General features: G+C 29.0%; 1 protein-coding gene across 1 annotated transcript; it reads right to left on the reverse strand.

Annotated features, from left to right (window-relative positions):
* Positions 1–13,437: 13,437 nt before the first annotated feature.
* Positions 13,438–14,991, reverse strand: LOC145270323 (uncharacterized). Its single transcript, XM_080125971.1, has one exon. The coding sequence runs from the start codon at positions 14,989–14,991 to the stop codon at positions 13,438–13,440; it is 1,554 nt and encodes a 517-aa protein (XP_079982097.1).
* Between the last annotated feature and the right edge of the window lie 2,449 nt (positions 14,992–17,440).

Genomic DNA, 17,440 nt, shown 5'->3' on the forward strand with positions numbered 1-17,440 from the left:
GAACGTATATGGAACAAAAATATATTCAAATAAATGGGTGTCTTTCTGAGTGCGTTTTTTAACAACAACAACAACAACAACAACAAAAAATAAATAAATAAATAAATAAAAAATAAAATAAAATAAAATGAATGTCCTATATTAATTGCAAAACATTAGAAACTGAAATTTTCGGACGCTAAACTTGTCTTTATGGAGAAGTAATCAAATAGCAAGTTTTTTTTTTTTTTAAATAAAAATAAAAATTATAAAAAGATTTGTATCTTGTGATAATACTTTTCATCTTTATAAAAATAAAGTTATAAAAGATACGTTAATAAAATATATTTTTTAAAATCTCGATTGTTTATACTTGTGATTTTATTATGCATAAAATTGCCTCGGTCTAGAAGGATTTCTCGGCCACTGACCACCTACATACATCACACTTTAAATGAATATTGAATTGTATTAAAAGCGCACGAAGAAAGATACACACACACACACACACACACACACACACACACACACACACACTGTACATACAAATTACTCTTGGTCGCAAAATTCCGCACAAGTCAGTTATTTTTTATTTGTTTATGCCATAAAAAGTTTGGTTATAATAATTTTATTTCAATTTTTTTTTTAATTGTGTATTTTTTATTGACATCATCCGAAATTCTCAGTTATAACGTCGGTTTATTTATTTATTTGGTATTATTTTATCGACCTGCCCCAGCGTAGTATAAACACACCAACTACCCCATGTTAAGAACGGCTTTCGGAATAAACACCTCCCAACGTCCCCATGTTAAGAACGGCTTTTGAGGTTTGGGGTGCTTTTTCCGAAAGCCGTTCTTAACATAGGAGGGTTGAAGTGTTTATAATATGCTTAAAAAAATCTACCATTTATTTATTTATATTATTATTATTATTATTATTATTATTATTATTAATATTATTAATATTATTATTATTATTATTATTATTATTATTATTTTTATTATTATTATTATTATTATTATTATTATTATTATCATTATTATTATTATTATTATTATTATTATTATTTTTATTATTATTATTATTATTATTATTATCATTATTATTATTATTATCATTATCATTATTATTATTATTATTATTAATATTATTATTATTATTATTATTATTTTTATTATTATTATTATTTTTATTATTATTATTATTATTATTATTATCATTATCATTATTATTATTATTATTATTATTATTATTATTATTTTTATTATTATTATTATTATTATTAATATTATTATTATTATTATTATTAATATTATTATTATTATTATTATTATTATTTTTATTATTATTATTATTATTATTATTATCATTATTATTATTATTATTATTATTATTATTATTTTTATTATTATTATTATTATTATTATTATTATTATTATCATTATCATTATTATTATTATTATTAATATTATTATTATTATTATTATTATTTTTATTATTATTATTATTATTATTATTATTATTATTATCATTATCATTATTATTATTATTATTAATAGTTTTATTAAAAGTTCTGTAAATATATATAAAAAGAACGTACTCAGAAAGACACCCATTTATTTAAATATAGTTTGTTTAAATACGTTCGTTTTATTACTTAAATTAAAAAGTTTGCGTAAATAAAAAAAAGTTGTTGTTTTTATCCTTAAAAGTTTTGTAAATATTTAATATTAAAGAAAATGTTTTATAAATATATATTTTTTTCTTTTAAATCATTAAAAGTTTTGTAAATATATTTAAAAACAAACTTGCTCGCGAACATTCGAATATGTCTGCTATTTGACCTGTTTACAAGTTTAGAAACAACTAACGGCGATGTCAAGGTCGAACAAACGGTGCTTCTTGAATTGTTCGCCTATTTTTGTCGTCTGCTACGTGGTATCTAATCTTTACTTGATCCTAAAATTTTTATTATGGACGCAGAAAAGTTATCGGAAAATCAAGGACTCGAGTATTAGTGAAGTTTGATATTAGAGAATGAATGATGGAACATACAATGAGGAGAGCAAAGAAATCTATGATTTCATTAAAAGCAACAAAAAACAATCATAAATGACGCGATAATTAATAACAATTGCAACGATAAAAAACAGACATATGAGAACTCACACGGAAAACACGACTTTGGCTTTATCTGTCCATATTGGCACGAGGTAGGGGGTCATCTGCATTGTACCGCTATTGTGAGTACTGGATAATGTCTTTCGAAATCCAAACCTCAGAATATTACACCAACATCACTTAATAAAGCCATTTTGAACAAGATTATCTTATAAACAAATCTGCTACAGAAATATCCCAAAAGGTATACAAGAACTTGCAGTAAAAATAGAAGAACGGGCTAAGCATATTTCGGGTGAATTCAATAAGGATCAATGTCTAATGATAAAGATTATTAATGCTGACAAAAATCAAGACTTACTAATGATTTTAAGAAGGTGAATATAAATATGTTCACTAGACGATCTGTAAAAATTTAAATACCGAATGCTTCAACAAATGTTGCGAACGTATACAGAAAGAGCAGTTGAAATAAGTCATACACGATCATTTATGAGTGCGTAATTCCTACGGCTACGTATTAAAAACTGATCTACTAAAGCTGGCATCGTTATATGAAACACGAAAGAATACGAATCAACCTTATAGTAGTAGTATTAGTAGAAATGAGTGTTTCCAACGATGCAACGTTAAACAGAGATGAGAAGGGAGGATAACAAAATACGAAAGTCGTTCGTACGACATGGAATTAGAAATTGGAATCGTAGGAAGATCTTAATCATACTAAAATGATGTAATTATATGGTAATTATAGGAGTAACTAGACTCATTAACAAGAAATTGAAAAACTAACTGGTAAATATACCCGAGGAGAGGAAATTGGAAATCTATCTGGCAAATATACCCGGTGACAGAAAATTGGAAAACTACCTGCCAAATATACCCGGTACCCTGAAATAAAATGATATTTCCTTTTGAAAAAGTTAAATCATTCAAGTCAATGTAAGTGTATGATACGCATTTGAAAACATTATTTTAAAACAACATAATCTATTGTAATCTATTGAAAATAAATCACATTATCCTAATCTGAAAATATACTCCCTCTATCACAGCTTCTGTAAAAAAATACCATGAACGGCCCATTAGGTCTGTCAGAATTGGGGGGGGGGTTACAACCCTAACAAAATACTTCAAATAAAATATAAAACAGTCGTAATTTCTCTTTTTAAATTAGGTTGTTAATGGAATATGTTGCATGAGGGACTGAACAGGAGTTTTCACCGGCTGGAGTTACGCCCCCTTTAGTCAGCCCAAGGAATGCCTAGATCACTGTGCTTTGTAGACTGTTTTAATTCTTATCAGACTTTTTGTTGTGTTTTTTTTTCCTTTTTTTTCCTTTTCCTTAATCGTTATGTTGTCTACCTGTCCAGAGTCTGAACTACTACTTTCGTTTTCCTGGTCCTCATATTGGGTTTTGACAGCCTGCACCTTCTTTTTCCTTGATACTTTGCATTTCGCGGCAAAGTGGTTTTTCCCATTACATTGATAACAGGTCTTGCCAAATGCAGGACATAACTCTTTTCTCGGTCCATGCCGCAGTGCACACGCCCAGCAATCTCTGTCAGTTTGTGCCGATGTCTTTCTCCTCGGTTTAAAATCAACCTTATTCACTCCTTCAGGCCTTAGGATTCTGGACTGGACCGTGGCATTTTCAGACAGCTTACAAATGTCAATACATTTGTGTAAGTCTAACTGTCTTATTTTCAATAATTCAGCTTGTGTCTGGGGGTTGTGTATTCCCAGCACTACCTGATCTCTGAGTACTGATGAAACGCAATTGTCACAAAAATTGCACGTTTTGACTAACGTCCGAAGTGCCGTAATAAAGGATTCCACATTCTCTGATCCTCCTTGCTTTCTAGAATGAAATACGTAACGCTCGTAGGTCTCATTCGTTTCCCCTATAGCGTATTTATCGAATGCCTGAATAATTTCGGTGGGTGTTCTTTCATCCTCAGGTGTTAGAAATTGAAATCCGTAGTAAACTTTCAATGCGTCATCTCCCAACGTGTGAAGCAAAAGTGCCGTTTGATATTGTAATGACTGTCTCGTCAAACACGTAATAATGGCGTAGTTATGCCATTTCAGTTTAACAGTTCGCCGATAAATTATCTTCCATAGATAAGGGCGCTGGTGAGCAAGGCAAATGGCAAAGTGGAATCTGCGGTAAAGATGGCAAAGAACCTTTTCCGGAAAGCGATGGACGATAAGGCTGATCCATACCTAGCAATGTTGGATCACAGGAATACGCCAGCCAAAGGTCTCTTATCACCAGCTCAGAAGCTGATGTCAAGGAGAACAAAAACACTTCTCCCAACCAGGGAGAATTTACTCAAGCCAGAATTGCCCCAAAATCTGAGAAAATCAGTGAAGCAAGACCGCAGGAGGCAAGAACATTCTTTCAACCACAAAGTAAAACCACTTAAACCATTGTATCCTGAAGATGTAGTACGGATGAAACCACACATAAATGGTCAAAAAGAGTGGAGGAAAGCTGTTGTATGGAGGAGACTGGATGAGCAATCATACTATGTAAAAGTGGATGGGGACTTATATCGACGGAATAGAGTAGATTTGAAGAAAACTGCAGAGACACCCCCACTCACATCAGGAATACACCAGCCATATGAAGTGCAGAGCGAGTTACCCAAGAATAAAGGGCAGAGTACAGAAGAGATATGTAACTCAGAACCACCTCAATATGAAGGTGAAATAAGAGAAAACCTCAATCCGACCCCATCCCCAACAAAACCAAGTCCGGAAAGGTTGCGGACAACACAGTCAGGAAGAATAATAAGAGATCCTGTGAGATTCAAGGATTTCACAACATAAGTGAAAGGGCAGAATCAGCCCAAGGAATGCCTAGATCACTGTGTTTTGTAGACTGTTTTAATTTTTTGTTGTGTTTTTTTTTGTCTTTATCTTCTGTTTTTATTATTGAGAAAAGGGAAGATGTTGCATAAGGAACTGAACAGGAGTTTTCACCGGCTGGAATTACGCCCCCTTACCGGTGTACTCATGTTTGGCAGATCTAAATAAAGACGCCATTTTTATAGAAGCTGATCTGTCGTTATGTCTTATTCAATCTATTGACATCCTCGATAATGACACAGAATATACTTCCAAAATAAACTATTAAAGTTGTTTAAAAAATAATAGAAATATAATTTTTATTTAAAAAAAATAGTGTTTACAAAGTTGTTTAAAAATAATAAAAATATAATTTTTATTTTAAAAAAATAGTGTTTACAAAGTTGTTTAAAAATAATAGATATATAATTTTTATTTAAAAAAAAATAGTGTTTACAAAGTTGTTTAAAAATAATAGAAATATAATTTTTATTTAAAAAATAGTGTTTACAAAGTTGTTTAAAAATAATAGAAATATAATTTTTATTTAAAAATATAGTGTTTACAAAGTTGTTTAAAAATAATAGAAATATTATTTTTATTTAAAAAAAAATAGTGTTTACAAAGTTGTTTAAAAATAATAGAAATATAATTTTTATTTTAAAAAAATAGTGTTTACAAAGTTGTTATAAAAATTATATTTCTATTATTTGTTTAAAGTTGTTTAAAACTAATAGAAATATAATTTTTATTAAAAAAATATTGTTTACAAAGTTGTTTAAAAATAATAGAAATATAATTTTTATTAAAAAAAAACTAGTGTTTACAAAGTTGTTTAAAAATAATAGAAATATAATTTTATTTAAAAAAATAGTGTTTACAAAGTTGTTTAAAAATAATAGAAATATAATTTTTATTAAAAAATATAGTGTTTACAAAGTTGTTTAAAATAACAGAAATATAATTTTTATTTAAAAAAAATAGTGTTTACAAAGTTGTTTAAAAATAATAGAAATATAATTTTTATTTAAAAAATAGTGTTTACAAAGTTGTTTAAAAATAATAGAAATATAATTTTTATTTTAAATAAAATATTGTTTACAAAGTTGTTTAAAAATAATAGAAATATAATTTTTATTTAAAAAAAATAGTGTTTACAAAGTTGTCTAAAAATAATAGAAATATAATTTTTATTAAAAAATATAGTGTTTACAAAGTTGTTTAAAAATAATAGAAATATAATTTTTATTTAAAAAAATATTGTTTACAAAGTTGTTTCAAAATAATAGAAATATAATTTTTATTTAAAAAAACTATTGTTTACAAAGTTGTTTAAAAATAATAGAAATATAATTTTTATTTAAAAAAATATTGTTTACAAAGTTGTTTAAAAATAATAGAAATATAATTTTTATTTAAAAAAATAGTGTTTACAAAGTTGTTTAAAAATAATAGAAATATAATTTTATTTAAAAAAAATATTGTTTACAAAGTTGTTTAAAAATAATAGAAATATAATTTTTATTTAAAAAAAACATTGCTTACAAAGTTCTTTAAAAAAAATAGAAATCTAATTTTTATTTAAAAAAAAAACATTGTTTACAAAGTTGTTTAAAAATAATAGAAATATAATTTTTATTTAAAAAAATATTGTTTACAAAGTTGTTTAAAAATAATAGAAATACAATTTTTATCTAAAAAAAACATTGCTTACAAAGTTCTTTAAAAAAAATAGAAATCTAATTTTTATTTAAAAAAAAAACATTGTTTACAAAGTTGTTTAAAAATAATAGAAATATAATTTTTATTTAAAAAAATATTGTTTACAAAGTTGTTTAAAAATAATAGAAATATAATTTTTATTTAAAAAAAACATTACTTACAAAGTTGTTAAAAATAAAAGAAATATAATTTTTATTTAAAAAAAATATTGTTTACAAAGTTGTTTAAAAATAATAAAAATATAATGTTTATTTAAAAAAAATATTGTTTACAAAGTTGTTTAAACATAATAGAAATATAATTTTTATTTAAAAAAAATATTGTTTACAAAGTTGTTAAAAATAATGAAAATATAATTTTTATTTAAAAAAAAATATAGTTTACAAAGTTGTTTAAAATTAATAGAAATATGATTTTTATTAAAAAAATATTGTTTACAAACTTATTTAAAAAAAAAACGAAATATAATTTAAAAAAAATATTGTTTACAAAGTTATTTTAAAAAAAACGAAATATAATTTTAAAAAAATATTGTTTACAAAGTTGTTTAAAAATAATAGAAATATTCTTTTTATTAAAAAAAAACATTGCTTACAAAGTTCTTTAAAAATAATAGAAATACAATTTTTATTTTAAAAAAATATTGTTGCCAAAAAGTTGTTTAAAAATAATAGAAATATAATTTAAAAAAAAATATTGTTTACAAAGTTGTTTAAAAATAATAGAAATATAATTTTTATTTAAAAAAATATTGTTTACAAAGTTGTTTAAAAATAATAGAAATTTAATTTAAAAAAAAAACAGATTGTTTACAAAGTTGTTTAAAAATAATAGAAATAAAATTTTTATCTAAAAAAAACATTGCTTACAAAGTTCTTTAAAAAAATAGAAATCTAATTTTTATTAAAAAAAAAACATTGTTTACAAAGTTGTTTAAAAATAATAGAAATATAATTTTTATTTAAAAAAATATTGTTTACAAAGTTGTTTAAAAATAATAGAAATATAATTTTTATTTAAAAAAACATTACTTACAAAGTTGTTAAAAATAAAAGAAATATAATTTTTATTTAAAAAAAATATTGTTTACAAAGTTGTTTAAAAATAATAAAAATATAATGTTTATTTAAAAAAAAATATTGTTTACAAAGTTGTTTAAACATAATAGAAATATAATTTTTATTTAAAAAAAATATTGTTTACAAAGTTGTTTAAAAATAATAGAAATATTATTTTTATTTAAAAAAAAAAAAATGTTTAAAAAGTTGTTTAAAAATAATAGAAATATAATTTTTATTTAAAAAAAATATTGTTTACAAAGTTGTTTAAAAATAATAGATATATTATTTTTATTTAAAAAAAAATATTGTTTACAAAGTTGTTTAAAAATAATAGAAATATAATTTTTATTTAAAAAAAATATTGTTTACAAAGTTGTTTAAAAATAATAGAAATAACATTTTTATTTAAAAAAAATATTGTTTACAAAGTTGTTTAAAAATAATAGAAATACAATTTTTATTTAAAAAAATTATTGTTTACAAAGTTGTTTAAAAATAATAGAAATATAATTTTTTTTTTTAAATATTGTTTATAAAGTTGTTTAAAAATAATAGAAATATAATTTGTATTAAAAAAAAAAGATTGTTTACAAAGTTGTTTAAAAATAATCGGAATATAATTTTTATTTAAAAAAAAATATTGTTTTGAAAGTTGTTTAAAAATAAGAGAAATATAATTTTTATTTAAACAAAAATATTGTTTACAAAGTTGTTTAACAATGATAGAAATATAATTTTTATTTTTAAAAAAAGATTGTTTACAAAGTTGTTTAAAAATAATAGAAATATAATTTTTATTTAAAAAAAATATTGTTTACAAAGTTGTTTAAACATAATAGAAATATAATTTTTATTTAAAAAAAAATATTGTTTACAAAGTTGTTTAAACATAATAGAAATATAATTTTTATTTAAAAAATATATTGTTTACAAAGTTGTTTAAAAATAATGAAAATATAATTTTTATTTAAAAAAACATTGTTTACAAAGTTGTTTAAAAATAATAGAAATATAATTTTTATTTAAAAACATTATTGTTTACAAAGTTGTTTAAAAATAATAGAAATATAATTTTTATTTTAAAAAATATTGTTTACAAATTGTTTGAAAATAATAGAAATATAATTTTTGTTTACAAAAAAAGATTGTTTACAAAGTTGTTTGACAATAATAGAAATATAATTTTTATTTAAAAAAAATATTGTTTACAAAGTTGTTTAAAATTAATAGAAATATTATTTTTATTAAAAAAAATATTGTTTACAAAGTTATTTAAAAAAAATAGAAATATAATTTTAAAAAAATATTGTTTACAAAGTTGTTTAAAAATAATAGAAATATCATTTTTATTTAAAAAAACATTGTTTACAAAGTTGTTTAAAAATAATAGAAATATAATTTTTATTTAAAAACATTATTGTTTACAAAGTTGTTTAAAAATAATAGAAATATAATTTTTATTAAAAAAAATATTGCTTACAAAGTTGTTTAAAAATAATAGAAATATAATTTTTATTAAAAAAAATATTGTTTACAAAGTTGTTTAAAAATAATAGAAATATAATTTTTATTAAAAAAAAATATTGTTTACAAAGTTGTTTAAAAATAATAGAAATATAATTTTTATTAAAAAAAATATTGTTTACAAAGTTGTTTAAAAATAATAGAAATATAATTTTTATTTAAAAAAAAAATATTGTTTACAAAGTTGTTTAAAAATAATAGAAATATAATTTTTATTTAAAAAAAATAGTGTTTACAAAGTTGTTTAAAAATAATAGAAATATAATTTTTATTTTAAAAAAAATATTGTTTACAAAGTTGTTTAAAAATAATAGAAATATAATTTGTATTAAAAAAAATGTGTTTACAAAGTGCCCGCGTGCGTTCATGCAGATATCTTTTACGTAATGAAATCAATTGAATTTTACGAGTTAATTTTTTTTTCAATTTTCAAACTTTAAAAATCTATCAAAATGTTTCTAATTGTTCAATTTTTAGAATATTGTCAGTTTCAACGTGCAATACTATGCTCTTTCCAATAAACCGAATACAATATTCTAGGCAAGGTTTTTTTTCTTCATTTTAAATGGCGCCGGCTTCTCTGTTGAAGTTTGCGAAAATGGGTAAAAAATGAAAATATACAAAATACTGTGAAAAACCCACCGATTATATGTCAGCCTATGTCACGGCAACATATATTTAGTGACTTTCCAACAGTATTTTTCTAGTGTTTATTTATAACCCCTTTTCCCAAACTTACCGTGAGAGAGAGAGAAAGAGAGAGAGAGAGAGAGAGAGTCAGGCGCCATTTTAACTGCTCCAATACATCGGTAAAAACTGTATCTTGTTCGAGCTGAATAAACATGTTACATTAAATAAAAACACTAGAAAATTATCCAGTTAGAAGTAACTTAACTTGCATTTGATAACATTTATTTGTTATATATTTGTTTTTGACAACCTTTTCGAATCTATGTGTAGAGTAATAATACAAACCCAAAAAGTGTTTTCGACATTTAAGAAAAAAAAAAAAAAACTAAAAATAGTCGATGACCGACATTTAAGAAAAAAAAAATAGTCGATGGTCTCCCTCCATATTCTCTTTATTAAAAGACACATTCTCTTTATTAAAAGAAGTCAATTTATTTATTTATTATCCCTAAAAATCGTAAAATTTGTTTTTTCTTAAAAAAAAAGTACTTCGCTTATTAAAGTCTGTTTTCAGACGAACACAAAAATATCAAAGCAAATTAAATATATTTATTGAAACGTTTGAATTTTTTATGTGTTTTTCATTTGAATTTGTCTCTCAACCAATTCAACGGATTATGTGATGATGTTTTAATGATGTTACATGTCTGCAATTCAAATCTGATTCGAATTTCAGGTATTTAAAACTGTTATAATAAGCAACGTTGTCACACTCTATTTTTTTAGTTGAAGCTACAATTTTGAACTTGCAAACTGTTCTGATAACTTCCGTATCACTATGTATTTGCTGTAGTAATCTGCAATGACCAGATAGCTTTCAGCATCCAAAGAGAATAAGTATATGCCTAGATAGGCTTATAAGAGTAGTTGTTGATGGACCGAAATCAGAAACTCATAGTATTAACGCTGGCGTCTCTCAAGATTCCATCCTGGGACCAACTCTCCTCTTAATCTTCATCAAGGATTTCCCAAATCACATTCTTAGATCATTCGTACACATTTATACAAACGACACTGAAGAAATTTTATTATCCACTTTGTCCCGTGGAAGTTAATTCTTCTTAAACAATTAATCGTTACTACTAACTCTGAAACTGAAGGAAAAAATTACAAACAAAAAGAGAAAAAATAGGAGAAACAGAATTTATTAACAAGAAATCTAAAGAAAAAGTAATGACCTCTATGGGCTGCCAAAAATGTCCATCTGGCTTACAAGAGTCTTGTCTTGTAGTAGTAACCAAAACGGGGGAGAGAGAGTGAAGGGAAATAGAAGGAAAGAGAGATAGAGAAGGAGGAAGAAGGGGGGAAAAAGGAGGGGATCACTTACTGGAAGCTTCTGGGCGCCCTTTTACGAAAGGAACATTTAGAAAGTTCGTTTCTTGTGGGTTTTATTTTTTTGAGTTTGTGTTGTTTAAAAGTTCCCTTTTTCTTTCTTTTTCCTGGAAATTCGTTTTTCGTAGTCCTTTCAGCAAGGTCGAAATTTCTTGAGGCTGTATATTCTGGTGTTTTCTGGTATCTTCGAAAACTTCCCTGCGGCGAATATTCTGTTCAAAACATCTATTATCTTTTCTCGATAATAGAATTAGTTTTCAAGTGTCTTAGAAAACTAGATTCTTCTTTTCAACTTCTATTATCTTCTCTCGATAATAGTATTAGTTTTCAAGTGTCTTAGAAAACTAGATTCTTCTTTTCAACTTCTATTATCTTCTCGATAATAATATTAGTGTTCAAGTGTCTTAGAAAACTAGATTCTTCCTTTCAACGAATTTAATGTCTCGTCAAGACAGAGTTGTACAACGCCTTAGTAAATTCCAGGCGTCCCTTTTTATCCGAGACCTACAGTTCGACCGTTCTGGTCCCCTCGAAGCCTTGTTCACAACTGACTATTTTAACTCAAAATATCACACACGTGCCTCAATTTAGCGCGAAAACGTTGCATCCAATCAACGGGCATAAGGGAGTCAGGTGACATAAAAAAAAGGGGGAAGCTAGGGAAGGGGGTAGGAAAGGGGTTAAGAAGAAAGGAAGGAAGAACAGAGCAGCAAAAAGAAGGAAAGAAAAAGGAAAGAAAGATGGTGGAAGATAATTTCCACACTCCCCCTAAAAAGAAAAAAGACAAAAAGAAAAAATCCTCAAACAACAATCTAATACCAAACGTATTCTGGATTTCTTTCATTTAAAGATTTAACAGACCTTACAGGCCTAGACTGAAAGTTTTCCCTGTCCTGACTAGTCCCCGAGCTCAGAGAATTGCCCTCTCCATCGTTAGAAGCTTGGTGAGAGTGGGTTATGGAAAGTTCTAAAGGACACAAGTTCCTTAAGGAATGTTCCTGAGTGTTATATTTTTTTGCAAACGACACAACAAGATCTCACCGTTTTAATAGCTTGTCTAGCTTTGGGTATCCAAAATCCCAACATTCTGATTTTGCTAAGCGTAGCAGCAATTCCCAGATGCTTACACTTCAAATGACAATCCATGATTATCAAACTTGTAACATGACAAGACTTAGGAAGCAGAATAGGATGAAGGACTGCATCAGAAAAATAAGTAGATTTACCAATTCTACCTCGTGAGCGAATCAATCCTTCATCATCCAAAAATAAATTAAATTTAGAAACCAAAGGGGGGGGCTTCACCGCCATCAGACTTAGACAAATAATCCTTTTCCTTAGAAAGGAACAGTCCTTGTGTAATTCTGAGCAAGTACAATCTCGCCTTAATACTAGAGTCGAGAACAATACGTCTCATTTTTGATATAAATCGGAATACAGCAATCAAAACTCCAATGAGCTTCTTCAGCGAAGAAAATCTCTCTACTTCAATTATATAACTGCCCTGAAAGACAGGTTCACAACCAGTAACTGTACTGATCAACATCTGGCTAGCCGGATTAAGACAATTCAGGTCATAACTAGGCCAGATCAAGTTATCTCCTCTCAACCATTCAGGCCCGAATAACCAACGAGTAAAAATCATTTTAAATTTGTTCAGGGACATACCCCTCGTGACAAAGTCAGCAGGATTGTCATCAGTCTTCACATACTTAAACTTCACTGTCAAACCTTTATCACTAAGATTTTTTACCATCGCTTTTACATCTTTTAACCGGTTACGAGTGAATTGACATTTCGTATGGACATTGTCAGATAAAACCCAGGACAGTACTACCTGTGCATCTACAGCGATAATCACAGAACTGAGCACTTCCAAAGGGAGTATTTTCACCAGAACAGAAATGTGCTTCATGCATAAATATACCGCTAACAGCTCCAAGGTGGGTAAGGTTCTCTTAACAGAGGGAACAACCCTGGCTTTAGCGAATATCAGTCTGGCTTCTCCATGCTGATGTAAATATACCGCGATTCCATAGGCCAGGTTCGAGGCATCACAAAACACTATCAACATAGCTGAAGAATCGGAAGCCACGGAGTAACGGTCGAATTCAAGCTCCCCAATACGTACCAGATCCTTATACAACTTCTCTCAGTCAACCATAATGTCGGGTGGGACCGGCTGATCCCAGGATACCTTCAACTTCCACAATTTACTAAGAAGGATCCTACCTTTAATAGTAACAGGGAACATTAAGCCAAGGGGGTCAAATACAGAGGAATTTACAGACAAAATATCCCTCTTAGAGGATACTGATCTTCCTTCAATGCAAGAACTTACTCGCATTTTGTCAGAGGAGGGGTTATACAAATAGCCCAATACCTTCTCAGTGTCAGAACCGTGGGAGGAGAGACTGTTATCCTGCAACATTCGCTTAGCAAGCACTTCATTGTTGCTACAGCAATTCCTCAAGGAAAATCCACCTTCCCCCATGACAGAAACAGCTTCCAAGTACAGCTGCATCAGAACTTCAGCAGAATTATGAGTTTTCACCAGATTGTCCACATAGAAGTGGCACAAAAGCATCTCCCTGCAAGGACCAGGAGGGTATTTCCCCACATGATATCGAACCATGTAGCTCAGTATGAAAGGACTGGATACAAAGCCAAATATAAGAGTGTTGTATCTAAAGCAGATCAACTCATTACCCAATCTTAAAAAGAAGCAGAATCTATTTTTGTCACATTCGTCATTCAAACGAATCATTAAAAAGGCCTTCCGAATATCGGCCAGTAGAACATACTGGTTCATCCGAAACCGCAAAAGCAAATCCAGCATGTCAGTGCACATATTGACACCAGAATAAGCGCAGTCATTTAAAGAAGGTTTCCCACCGGTTCTCAAAGAACAATTGAAGACCGGTCTAATCTTGGTCGTGCACTGTAAATCCTGTTTTATCACCGGTCGATGAGGAATCCATACATATTTGTTAAAATCGGAAGGAGTAACCACAATCCTTTCAATTATTCCTTCCTTTTCTTGATCTAAGAAGACCTGACAATAATCCTCGTACAACCCCTGTTCCGTCAGCTTCTTCGATACGCGATTCAAAACTGACAAAGACACCTGATGATTAGCAGGCACCGATTTTAATTTTTCTTCATTCCAAGGCAAACTGACATAGTAATAGTTATCTATGAAGCGAATGGAGGAGCGAAAGGACTCAATCATATTCTTATCGAAATCACTGAATTCCTCCTCAACAATACCTATGGTTTCCAAACTAAACATTTTTTCCACAGTCCTCTCAACAGAAGACTCCTCAAAACAACTGAACGGATCAGTATACACAGACTTGGGGTTCAACGCAAAATATACATGAGTGAGGTCGCACACAGAGTGTTCCTTGACGACTTGAGCATAATTCAATTCCAACCCCCTTTCCAGGTCTTTGGGAGGAGGAGACCCAAAATCCGCCAGATCACCAAACAAAACCATTCCTTGGGGAAATTCCCACACAAGGCCCTCTCTAAACTCCTTTAAATTCATAGGTCCCAAAAACCTAAGCACGTCCACACCCAGTAAGCCATATACAGGCAAAGTGTCATCTCTCAACTCCGAGAAATTAGCAGCCAATTTGACCTGATGTTTCTTAAGGTCTTCTACCACAGAATTCAATCCGTGAACACGAAACGAAAGGTCCATATCATCATCCACCAAGAACAACAGAATGGCAGGAATTTGGAAACCTCACTTGAAGATTAACTTCCTTCAAGTGTTTAACTTCTTTTCCCAAAAAGGTCTTAATCAAAAACTTACGATCTCTCATGGGAGTATTAATATCAGAAAAGGCATCCAACATTTTTCCAGACAAATAGGATCGCTCACTACCAGTGTCGATAAGGTAGTTGAAAGATACACTTTCACCAGATCCATTGTTGACGGCAACCTCAACAGGCAGCATTAGAAGCAGTAGATTCACCCCCAACAGAAGGACACATCACTCTACAGTGGCTCTTCTTATTACATAGCCAGCACATTCCATACTCCTTACCCTTGCAAAGACAAGACTCTTCTGCATGAGAAGGGCTCGAGCACTTGCTACATAAGCCAATCTTCTTACACCTCCTCAACCGGGCAGCAGAAGAAGGGAAAAACTTGCAGGAATTACTGTTATGGTTATTGGTTCGGCAAAAATTACACTTAAATCCAATCTTCGTAGACTGGATATGAAAGTTTTCCAGTGTGGAAGGCTTTTCAGCATCTGACGAACCCAAGAACGTAGGAGAAAAAGTTTTCTTAGGTATACTAGCCACCTTCCGAGGATATGTTGCCTTATTTTTACAAAACTCAATCATTCGAAATATTTCCGAACTGTGGTCTAGTATGTCTTCCAGGGTAGGGTAATTATTTTCTATTTTATGAATCAACTCAGACCTAAAAAGAGTGGGCAGCTTACTGAAAACAATATGACTTAATAACTTGTTTCCGGGAGAGTTCATCTCCAAGAAATTTAAACTGAAGGAACTATTTAATTCGTGAACCTGAGCCTTAACAGAATTCAAGAACTTCTTTGCTACTAAGTGGTTGCTTAACTTCTCTATACCCAATATATGGGGAAAAACAGAATCCACAATGTTGTCCTTATCTAGAAATTTCGACGCGAGAATGTCGGTGGCTATGCGATAGTTTTCCTCAGATATAGAGAGATGCCGCACTAGTTGAAAGGCGTAGCCAGACAAATGGGTTTTCAACACAACTAACCTCAGGGCGTCATTTTCTAAGTCCACTACACTATTCTCGAATTCCCGCTGAAAATTAAGGAAGGCTAATATATCGTTTTCTAAATCCTTTTCACTAAACTTGGGACATTCAATTTTGGGCGTCATCCCCAGACGTTTTTCCTTAATAAGAGAGACTTTGTGATTTGCACTATCCCTTACTTCTACCGAAGGCTTGAGTCTAGACAATCTTTCCAAAACCTTCACTCGATGAAGAGCGCAATCCCTATTAAATGCCTTAATCTCCTCATCTTATGTTCCCTCAATTAAATAGGCATTAATAATTTGCTCGTCTAATAAATCCACTGAAGAAATGTCATCATCTATCTGCTTTTTATACAACGTATAACCTACTTCGTTTATTTCATCTAAAGATTCTAAAAACTCAAACACAGTTAAGATTTTATCTCTAATAATCTTTCTTTTTTCAAATAACATTGAGGTAGTGGGAGAGGTAGTAATTTTCGAATACTAAACCCCACCCCTTCTAACCTATCAACGGCTAAATGCTAAACTACTCCCCTCTTGGCGCGCGCGCCACCAACAACCCTTCTTGGCGCCAAAAATGCCTGTAAAACAAAGGAACAAGAAGCCAAGATGGCCGACGCAGAAACAAAGAAGAAGGAAGGAGGGAGGGTGGTACTATCTACGCGATGGACAGCAGCCGGTCATCAATAAGCCCAGACCAGTTTAGCAGAGAGTAGCTTACTAAACTGGCAGAGTTATTAACTCTATGAGTACCTATTTTTGGCAGAGTGAAGAAATTTTATTATCCACCTTTTCTCGTGGAAGTTAATTCTTCTTAAACAATTAATCGTTACTACTAACTCTGAAACTGAAGGAAAAAATTACAAACAAAAAGAGAAAAATAGGAGAAATAGAATTTATTAACAAAGATATCTAAAGAAAAAGTAGTGACCTCTATGGGCTGCCAAAATGTCTATCTGGCTTACAAGAGTCCTTGTAGTAGTAACCAAAACGGGGGAGAGAGTGAAGAGAAATAGAAGGAAAGAGAGATAGAGAGGGAGGAAGAAGGAGGAAAAAAAGGAAGGGAGCACTTACTGGAAGCTTCTGGGTGCCCTTTCACGAATGGAACATTTAGAAAGTTCGTTTCTTGTGGGTTTTATTTTTTTGAGTTTGTGTTGTTTAAAAGTTCCCTTTTTTTCCTTTTTCCTGGAAATTCGTTTTTCGAAGTCCTTTCAGCAAGGTAGAAATTTCTTGAGGCTGAATATTCTGGTGTTTTCAGGTATCTTCGAAAACTTTCCTGCGGCGAATTTTCTGTTCAAAAGTTCTATTGTCTTTTCTCGATAATAGTATTAGTTTTCAAGTGTCTTAGAAAACTAGGTTCTTCTGTTCAAAACTTCTTTTATCTT

This window comes from Euprymna scolopes, chromosome 46 (assembly GCF_053919585.1).
Source record: "Euprymna scolopes isolate OS-2025 chromosome 46, ASM5391958v1, whole genome shotgun sequence".
In the NCBI taxonomy this organism is placed as follows: Eukaryota; Metazoa; Mollusca; class Cephalopoda; order Sepiida; family Sepiolidae; genus Euprymna; species Euprymna scolopes.